Source organism: Setaria viridis, chromosome 2 (assembly GCF_005286985.2).
Source record: "Setaria viridis chromosome 2, Setaria_viridis_v4.0, whole genome shotgun sequence".
Lineage (NCBI taxonomy): Eukaryota > Viridiplantae > Streptophyta > Magnoliopsida > Poales > Poaceae > Setaria > Setaria viridis.
This window is the reverse complement of record NC_048264.2, coordinates 25,587,620-25,597,415: the sequence shown is the minus strand read 5'-3', so window position 1 is coordinate 25,597,415 and position 9,796 is coordinate 25,587,620. Positions and strand designations below refer to the sequence as shown.

Sequence of the window (9,796 nt, the reverse complement as noted above, 5' to 3'; positions counted from 1 at the left end):
CGTCTCCTCTTCAATTTCATGCACTAGTCATCGCGCGCATTTATACAGGCTAGCCAAGCGCAGGTACAATCTTGTCGCATTGTTCTTCTACAAACTAGCCAAATACCAGGGTGTTGCATGGAAAAGACCTATCAAATCTGTACCGGGGTGCCACCGTAGCGAAATTATTGCAGATTACGTATCTGATTGAAGAATTGGCGAATAGAAGTTGCACAACACTTTCCCTTTTCATGACCAATCTGTACGCTCGACATCGCAATCTGTACGCACGACAGAATTGGCGAATGAAGTGGCACTCCATAATCCAAGCTCTAGCTTCTGCATCATTTTCCCGACCAATCTGCACGCACGGCATCGCAATCTTTGGTGCCTCGATTCTCTGTTAAGAACAATCCACCGAAAATTCACATGCCAAACATACCGTGTATCACTAAATGAAGGAAAAAAAAATATGTTCTAGGTCTATAAGTATTTTGAAAATGTGATATTCATCCCTTACATTTTAATTGGCGCACATCAATCACTACTAATTATATAGATGCACTAACCATCCCATCGCAACTTAATAATGATTTAGTGCCATCTAATGACAATTTATGCCACATAATATCATTGTAATATGCTGAGTCCAAAGGTATAAAGGATAATTTCATGCATGCAATTACAATTCTTAATAATTTGGAAAATACCCACAATTTTGGGCATATATTTTGAATCCTCTAAAAGCCCTACAGCAAGCAAAGCACGCATCTGCGGTTCGAAAAAAACACCCATGCTCCCTTCGCGCCATCTCCGCGCCGCCGCGCGGCAGCGGAGCCCCCGGCCCCCGGCCGGCGCCGGCGACGCCTCATTCTCCGCCAAGCCCAACGCGGAGGTGATCCAGCGGAACAAGGCTATCACCGCCCACATGCGCGCGGGCCGCGTCCCGGACGCCGAGCGCCTCTTCGCCGCGATGCCACGCCGCTCCACCTCTACCTACAATGCCATGCTCGCCGGGTATGCCGCCAACGGCCGCCTCCCGCTGGCTCTCTCCTTCTTCCGCTCTATCCCGCGGCCCGACACCTTCTCCTACAACACGCTCCTCCACGCGCTGGCGGTCTCCTCATCCCTGGCCGACGCGCGGAGCCTGTTCGAAGAAATGCCCGTAAAGGACTCCGTGTCCTACAACGTCATGATCTCGTCTCACGCCAACCATGGGCTTGTCTCGCTCGCGCGGCACTACTTTGATCTCGCACCAGAGAAGGATGCTGTTTCGTGGAATGGCATGCTTGCTGCGTATGTGCGGAATGGACGAATTCAAGAAGCAAGGGGGCTGTTTAATTCGAGGACAGAGTGGGATGCAATTTCTTGGAACGCTTTGATGGCTGGGTATGTGCAGTGGGGTAAGATGGCTGAAGCGCAGGAGATGTTTAATAGAATGCCGCAGAGAGATGTTGTGTCTTGGAACATTATGGTATCTGGGTATGCAAGGAGAGGGGATATGATGGAGGCGAGAAGGTTGTTTGATGCAGCTCCGGTTAGGGACGTCTTCACATGGACAGCAGTTGTGTCTGGGTATGCACAAAATGGGATGCTCGAAGAGGCCAGGAGAGTGTTTGATGCCATGCCAGAGAAGAATGCTGTATCATGGAATGCAATGATGGCAGCATTTGTTCAGCGGAAGATGATGGATGAGGCGAAGGAGTTGTTTGATGCAATGCCCTGCAGGAACGTAGCTTCATGGAACACAATGCTGACTGGATATGCTCAGGCTGGGATGTTGGAGGAGGCGAGGGCAATTTTTGACATGATGCCACAGAAGGACGCAGTCTCGTGGGCTGCAATGCTGGCTGCATATTCTCAAGGTGGTTTCAGTGAGGAAACCCTGCAGTTGTTCAAAGAGATGGGGCGTTGTGGTGAGTGGGTGAATAGGTCAGCATTTGCTTGTGTTTTGAGCACATGTGCTGACATTGCTGCACTTGAGTGTGGAATGCAACTTCATAGCAGGTTGATTAAGGCTGGTTATGGTGTGGGCTGCTTTGTGGGGAATGCACTCCTAGCTATGTACTTCAAATGTGGAAATATGGAGGAAGCTCACAATGCATTTGAGGAGATGGAGGAGAGGGATGTTGTTTCATGGAATACTATGATTGCAGGCTATGCACGGCATGGTTTTGGCAAGGAAGCACTTGAGTTTTTTGATACAATGAGGAAGACCTCTACAAAGCCAGATGATATTACTTTGGTAAGAACATCCTTTCTGGAAGTGGAACGTTGTCTTTTAAGTCTGTTGGATGGACTTGAAGGATTGATCCACTTAATGATACTTTAGTGTTTATTTATATGTCCCTCTTTGTAGTAAAGTCATGTACTATGATATCTGCATGTGCCTACTTTTTTAGACAACATTCACTGAAGAAGCCTACAGGAAGTTGGCCTGGTGTAGTAAAATTTAAAATCAAGAATAGATGTTCTCTTCCGATCTAATGGTTTTGGTTAATCTGACTTTCAGGTTGGAGTACTTGCAGCATGTAGTCATTCTGGTTTGGTTGAGAAAGGCATTTCATACTTCTATTCGATGCACCACAATTTTGGTGTGACAGCAAAACCTGAACACTACACTTGTATGATAGACCTTCTTGGACGGGCTGGAAGATTGGATGAAGCGGTTAATCTTATGAAGGACATGCCTTTTGAGCCTGACTCTACCATGTGGGGTGCGTTACTTGGTGCTAGTAGGATCCACCGCAATTCTGAACTAGGCAGGAGTGCAGCTGAGAAAATATTTGAGTTGGAACCTGAAAATGCTGGCATGTATGTCTTGCTATCAAATATATATGCATCCTCTGGCAAATGGCGTGATGTGGATAAAATGAGACTTATGATGTATGAGCGTGGTGTGAAGAAGGTTCCAGGATTCAGTTGGATTGAAGTGCAGAACAAAGTCCACACTTTCTCAGTGGGTGATTGTGTACATTCTGAGAAGGAAGACATATATGATTTCCTGGAAGACCTTGACATGAGGATGAAAAAAGCAGGCTATGTATCTGCTACAGATATGGTTTTGCATGATGTGGAGGAGGAAGAGAAGGAGCACATGCTCAAGTATCACAGTGAGAAGCTTGCTGTTGCTTATGGTATTCTTAAGATTCCTCCTGGGAGGCCCATCAGGGTGATAAAAAACCTGAGAGTATGCGAAGACTGCCATACTGCTTTCAAGTATATATCTGCTATTGAGGGCAGGCTGATCATATTGCGGGATTCTAACCGTTTTCACCATTTTAGAGATGGTTCATGTTCATGTGGTGATTACTGGTAATGATGAGTATATTCATGCAAAGAAATTCTGAAGGAAATGTAGTAGACTGTGGATGTCGAAATCATGATTATGCAATGCAGACTACAGACAAAAATAGTGGGCATCCTGATGTCTGGATCTGGCCATGTTCGCCACTAGGCTTTCTACTTTATTTCTGGTTCAAAAAGATTATCCAGGTGATTTGCAAAGTTAATTTGGAATTGCAGTGTATTTGTGAGTACTGAGATTCATATCTCCAGAGGCAAAACACAAAAGATACCTAGAGAGAAAACAAATGTACTGACTGCATGTTCTGGTCTCACATGAACTGTACCTGGACAATCTGCTAGCATTTGTCTGTTGGAGAAACCTTGGAAAAAAGATGCATCCCTTGTAGTTTGTCAATAGGTAGAGGTCAAAGGGAGAACTATCAGCTTAGGTGCAAAGTAGTGGAAAACAACCACCTTACTTGTTATTAATTTTCTACCGATGAAAAGTAAAAAAAGTTGAAACTACTTGCTTTCCTGTTATCAGGTGTGGCATTGGAATATTCAAGAGGATGGTGCTATCCAGTGAAACATCCTCTATTGAGCTTGAATATACGTGACAAACCAAACTGCAGAAAGCAATTGCAGGCATGTATTGCCATGCCATTTCCGTCAGAATAACAGTGATGGCAAAACTAAAGGTTCTTCCATTGGCTCAGGTATGCATGCTTTGCATGATCAATCAGGTGCTGCTATCTGGTTGCAAGGGGGTATCATGCATCTGATCTACCAGCGAGGAGCTCAGGAGCAGGCAACTCTGTGCATGCATGGAGCTGAAGGTTTTGCTCATTCTAGTGGATGGATCTTCAGAGCCTGCACATCTTTCTGTCATGTGAGTCGTATTTCTCTGCAGCCCTTCATTTCAGTTGATAACTACTACCATAACACATAGTTTGAGGGATTACAGGAGAACCTGAATCCTGATGATGAAAGTCTTGCAACTAAACTAAACCTCTTCATGTTTAAAGTTTCAACGCCTTATTTAAGATTTCTGGTAACTCTGTCCTGACATGTTTAGCCACTAAACACGAACGTGCATGCACGCCTTGGTGACGGATTATAATGTTGCTTACTTGCCACAAATTACAGTTTTTTCACTCGTCCTAATATCTGGCAGTGTCAGGCATAAGCTGCACCTACTGTTTACATGTCAAAACAACTGGCTTGAACAAACAAAATTCTTGTCCATTGTTCATAGAGACACCGAGGGAGGTTCCATACTTCCATTCATCTTTGTTGGATTCCATGTCAAGGACACTTCATTCATCTGCAAGCTTGACAGTTCCTCTTGGGCCATCCTCATGTGTAGGCATGTGAGCGGCGTCATGTGCCGGGTGGACGCCTGTCGCCGCATGTGTTCGTTCCTTGCAGGAGCAAAACGCCCAGCAGAGACACCGAGGCGGGACGGGAACCTACCACAGGCGGCCAGCGAGGCGCTTGCTATTTTCCGCCGCCCCTCCCTCCTCAACGTTCTCCCCACCTCCCGCCTCCGCCCCCTCCTCTTATACGCGCCACCCACGCCTCGCCTCCGCCTCCCCTCCTCCTCCACCTCGCCTCCGCCTCCCCTCCCGCGGCAGCCCCGAGAAGCGCTGCGGGCCTCACCTGCCCGTCCTCCTGCCCCCAAGAACCGCCGGTTCAGGAAGGAAGGAAGGGAAGGAACGGAAGCGCCTGCCTGCCGGGGCTGAGCGACCGACCATGGCGTACAGGGCGGAGGACGACTACGACTACCTCTTCAAGGTCGTGCTCATCGGCGACTCCGGGGTCGGCAAATCCAACCTGCTCTCGCGGTTCACGCGCAACGAGTTCAGCCTCGAGTCGAAGTCCACCATCGGGGTCGAGTTCGCCACCAGGAGCATCAGGGTCGACGACAAGGTCGTCAAGGCCCAGATCTGGGACACCGCCGGGCAGGAGAGGTACCGTATCAATCTACCACCCATTCACTACCCCTTCCTTTCTCGATTTCTTGGTTGGTCCATCTGCCAGGTTCATTTGCCGATTTCTCTGCCGTTTCTTGAAGGAATTCAATCCGTTTCTGTTGGATTCTCTCGTACTGTAATCCTAGGCTCATTCTGCTAGGCTTCATCGTGTTGGACCAAATTAGTAGTTTCATTTTGTTAAATGCACCATTGTCCCAGTTCGGATCGTACAGCTTACAAACGAGGGAAATTGTGGCCTCCCTTGTGCAATCTGTTCACACCTTGTAGTCCTGGGTTTACATTGACTTGAATGTTTGTAATGATCGTGAGGCATTCTCTTCATCTGTGAAGAAGCAGCATTGCAATTGCAAGATGGGCACTCTAATTTAATTCCTACCATTGCTGTCGTCAAAGTATACACAATATCATGACATTAATGATGTCCTGTCATTGTCATATCATATCTAATAACATGTTAGGTGATTCTACATTTTGTACTACCCTCCTGGCTTCATAAAAGAAATTATGTTGCAACCTCTGTAATTAACAGGAAGGCACCTCTTGTTTGCTAGGCTGGCTCTAAATTAACCTACTATGGTGGTACTTTGCCAGCTCTCCTTCAAATTGTAAAATCTGCAATGGTTGTGTAAAGCTTAGAGTCTTTCTAGGATTGTCTCCTTTTGTTTGTCTAGTTCCATCTCATTATCCTTGCCATGCATCCAGTCAATCATGGCACCTGATGTGGAATGTAGGACAGCATCTGTTTGACCTGCATTTGCCATTTTCCTTAGAATATAATCCCGACTTTGGCATTAACATATTATATTCTTTGTAACTGGCTCCAATATGACTTATTTACTTAATCAGCTCTGATGTTTTATTTCTTGGCAAATTTCACGAACATTTTTTCTGCAACATCTTCAATATTTCAGCAGAGCTAAAGTTTATCCTATCCTCCCTTTGTAGGTATCGGGCAATTACAAGTGCATACTATAGAGGGGCTGTTGGCGCACTGGTCGTGTACGATGTGACACGCCATGTGACCTTTGAGAATGTGGAGAGGTGGTTGAAGGAGCTCCGGGATCACACAGATGCAAACATTGTCATCATGCTTGTCGGCAACAAGGCTGATCTGCGACACCTTAGGGCTGTATCTGTGGAGGATGCCAAGGGCTTTGCTGAGAGGGAAAGTACCTTCTTCATGGAAACTTCCGCACTGGAGTCCATGAACGTCGAGAGCGCCTTCACCGAGGTCCTAACTCAGATCTATCGTGTGGTCAGCAAGAAGGCCCTCGACATTGGCGATGACCCTGCAGCTCCACCAAGAGGACAAACCATCAATGTTGGAGGCAAGGATGATGTCTCTGCTGTGAAGAAGTCAGGGTGTTGTTCATCCTAAATCGCATACGACCATGAAAAGGAACCATATGCTCACCCAATCATATGATTGGTAATTGAAAATATGACTTCCCTTGTGTTGCCTAGCCTGGTTGGTTATGAGATTATGTTGGTACACCAGAAAAACGATTTAGAGGTTAAAAGTTTTAATTCCAGGCTGGGACAAAAACTAACGTTTTGCAGTGTCATTGATATTCATGGTCTCCTTGTATGGTTTATATGCACTACTGTTCCACACTAATTGATATTAGAATCCCCTCCACACACCTCACTACATAACATACCCTGCTAAAATGTTGTAATTGGAGCTACTGATGTTTCCTTGCTGAGAGCAAAGAGTTTAACTTTGTCTTTTATGTCACAAGGGGTTATGTTCCACTCGGTAAATGTCCATCTGTCACTGGTAGGCAGCAAGTGTTTTTAGAGGGTTATATCATGTAATTCTCACAGGTGTACAAAATTTGGATTGAAGGTTTATGTTCCTCATCAGCCTATTTATTTTCATGTTCAGGCATATACACACTTTTATTTTATGTTCATGATGGTTTTAATCTTGGTTTTTGTTCTTTTCATCCATGGGATCATTTATACATGAGTAACTGTGTGTATACAAACCACCTGTAGAACGTATATTGTGACTGATTCTTTGGTATTCAAGTTCTTTATAGACTTTTTCATCGGTTAATGTACAACATGCTGGAAGGTAATATATGCTCACTTAATGTAGTAGGCAGTATGGTTCAGCCCATTTTATGGGTTGTTTTTGTGCCTAAGTGCACAATGCTTATTTATCTGCTGATATAGTTGATTGGAAAATAAGAACTGTACGATCTAATGTGATTTAGTGGAATAACATGATAATATCCTTAAGATGTTGCTGAACATGTGTATTACAGTGTAATGGGTCCTGTCTCTGTCATGCCCAACCTACGAATCTTAACAACTAATCTTGCTTGGCATGCCTTGTGCTGTGAATGTGGTGCCGGGCATGACTATGCTGAAAAGAAAATTGTGATAAACTCTTTCAGTTAAGCCATCTCATTGAACGTCACACATTTTCTGCTACAACAAGGAAGAGCTTTGAGAACATGACAAGCTTCTCAATTCATCAACTGGGAGAACACGATGGGCCCGCCGTTGTCAAGAACTGGTGGCGGTGCGGCGGCATGGAGTTGCCGTCCAGCAGGTAAAGCACGGCGACGGTGAGCGCGGAGCAGGCGAGCATGGCCGCCGGCCCGAAGACGACCCACACGAGCAGCGCCGTGGCGAGGTAGAGCGTCCGGAGCCCCGCGGCCCAGAAGCCGCCGCCCCGGAGCACCGCGCGCGGCAGGTGGCTCGCCGGCGCGTCGGAGCCCAGCGCGCTGATTAGGAAGCTGGCGTGCACGTAGCACCCCGCGGACTGGACGAAGCAGGTGAAGGACGCCAGGAAGCAAGCCAGGAGCCAGGCGTACTTCGCCGCCGGCGCCTCGCTCGCGCCGCCGGCGCCGCTGCTCACCCACGCGCCGATGAGCGAGGCCAGCGCGATGCACAGCGACGCCAGCGTGATCGACGCCGAGATGCCGTCGGAGATCACGCTCAGCGCCAGCGCGACCTCCTCCGGCTCCGCCGTCCGCGCCATGCGCTGGACCCAGGCGAGCTTGTTGTGGTTCTCGTAGCCGATCACCGTGGTGTGGGGGCGCCGGAAGATGCGATAGAGGAGGAGGAGGTGGTAGCCGACCATGACCGCCAGCGCACAGGGGACAAGAACCAAGTCCATGGAGCTCTTGCCAAGCATCATCTCCTCCCCTCCGACCTTCTTCGATTAGCTCCGAATATCCTTCCGTGTGGTGATAGATGGCGGCATGGTGAAAGATTGTTTGGTTGTACTTTCGCCATTGCTTTGATCTGTGAGTTTGTCGCGTGCGAAGTAACGCGAGCCCGTTTTCGACTGTTTATGTCATAGTTGCTTGTGGTTTCAGTGAAATACTAATTGTGGCTTTGGTTGCAAGCGATGACAACTGACAGGAATCAAGAATTGTCCAGACTGATTCAAAAGAAATGCCCGGAGACATTCTTACCGAGTTTTTGGGTTGTTTGGGATATGAATCCGCCAAAGTTTGGGTTTGCTCTCTTTGATTTATTTTTCTTTGAATTATCCAACAATTTCAGACTATAAACTAAAACTAGCACGAAGTACCAGCATAAAGGGCACAAAATATTTCAAACAGCGTGCACTGTAACAGGTTTCATATAATACAAACCCATTGGGTTTGATCTTGCTGTCCTCGCACCTGTCCAGCATATGATTTGTACAATTGACAAGGTATTGTCCTAGTAGGCGTATGAACGGCATAAATCTTCACACCCCAAAATGAGTATAAACATGGATCTTCATAGAGAATGGGGCAATATAATACAAAAAAAAGAGAACAATGCGTTTTCACATTTCGTGGGTTAAATTGATCTCACATGCTCCCGACTTATCTAAATTGTGGTGACTTTTTTTACAGATATTTACAAGTTACATGTGAAGTTATATATACCACAGACATTTGAACTTAATACACAAGTTGTATAAGGATGCAGAGAAAGAAAAAAACTATATATTTCCTTGGGAGTGATGTGGCATGAGTACTTCACTGAGTTAAGTGGGCAAGTAACAAAAGAAATTTTCATGAGGTTACTGTGGATAGAAATAGAGGAAATAACTTGAGGAGTAATGGACTTGAGATTCAAAAGAAGTTCAAAAAAGCATGATCATTACAATTCTTCAATATAATACAATGCATATAGGCACACCCGTAACAACAAATGAACACAAAACACTATTCTCAGTCCTTATCAGCCGTACTGCAGCTTATTTTCTCTCACAAAACACTATTGAATCAGCAGGAAAAAATCACAGCCGAACACAGTTAAAGATCTCCAACACCATTGAAATAATCTCTGCAAGTATAAAAAGACAAACACGTGTTAGTTGATCGAAATCCTAACTCGCAAAAAAAAAAAGAAGAAAAGAATGTATTTGTGTTTTCTAGCCCAGCTTCCCTTGCTTCAAGCTGGCCCGATCCAATGTACTTTGCAAGGCCTTGCTCCAATGGGGCTGTAGACGGTCACCGTTTCACCCTGGCCCAGGGCCGACCAAAAGACTTCTGGGAAATTCAGTTGACTATTATTCT

General features: G+C 46.1%; 3 protein-coding genes across 5 annotated transcripts; 2 read left to right on the top strand and 1 right to left on the bottom strand.

The window, feature by feature from the left end:
• Positions 1-752: 752 nt before the first annotated feature.
• Positions 753-4,775, top strand: LOC117845330 (pentatricopeptide repeat-containing protein At4g02750). Of its 3 annotated transcripts, none has more exons than XR_011897634.1 (3): positions 753-2,224; positions 2,492-4,156; positions 4,634-4,775. XR_011897634.1 is itself a non-coding variant. In XM_034726334.2 (2 exons), the coding sequence occupies exons 1-2, from the start codon at positions 773-775 to the stop codon at positions 3,296-3,298; spliced, it is 2,259 nt and encodes a 752-aa protein (XP_034582225.1). In that variant the 5' UTR covers positions 753-772; the 3' UTR covers positions 3,299-4,658. The 3 variants fall into 3 exon arrangements, 1 of the variants encoding a protein (XP_034582225.1); XR_011897635.1 differs by having other exon boundaries at positions 2,492-3,474; positions 3,812-4,658; XM_034726334.2 differs by having other exon boundaries at positions 2,492-4,658.
• A 79-nt stretch (positions 4,776-4,854) lies between these two features.
• On the top strand, positions 4,855-7,177 carry LOC117845332 (ras-related protein RABA1f). The gene is made up of 2 exons (XM_034726336.2): positions 4,855-5,237; positions 6,207-7,177. The coding sequence occupies exons 1-2, from the start codon at positions 5,020-5,022 to the stop codon at positions 6,637-6,639; spliced, it is 651 nt and encodes a 216-aa protein (XP_034582227.1). The 5' UTR covers positions 4,855-5,019; the 3' UTR covers positions 6,640-7,177.
• A 483-nt stretch (positions 7,178-7,660) lies between these two features.
• Positions 7,661-8,523, bottom strand: LOC117845331 (uncharacterized). Its single transcript, XM_034726335.2, has one exon. It carries the CDS (start codon positions 8,413-8,415, stop codon positions 7,747-7,749), a length of 669 nt encoding a protein of 222 aa, XP_034582226.1. The 5' UTR covers positions 8,416-8,523; the 3' UTR covers positions 7,661-7,746.
• Positions 8,524-9,796: the final 1,273 nt, after the last annotated feature.

Bases quoted from the DNA above. Each gene is read 5' to 3' on its own strand.
- LOC117845332 (XM_034726336.2), top strand. From the start codon at position 5,020: ATGGCGTACAGGGCGGAGGACGACTACGACTACCTCTTCAAGGTCGTG. The intron at 5,238-6,206 runs GTACCGTATCAA...CTCCCTTTGTAG, and splicing joins GACACCGCCGGGCAGGAGAG to GTATCGGGCAATTACAAGTG.
- LOC117845330 (XM_034726334.2), top strand. From the start codon at position 773: ATGCTCCCTTCGCGCCATCTCCGCGCCGCCGCGCGGCAGCGGAGCCCC. The intron at 2,225-2,491 runs GTAAGAACATCC...TCTGACTTTCAG, and splicing joins AGCCAGATGATATTACTTTG to GTTGGAGTACTTGCAGCATG.
- LOC117845331 (XM_034726335.2), bottom strand. From the start codon at position 8,415: ATGATGCTTGGCAAGAGCTCCATGGACTTGGTTCTTGTCCCCTGTGCG.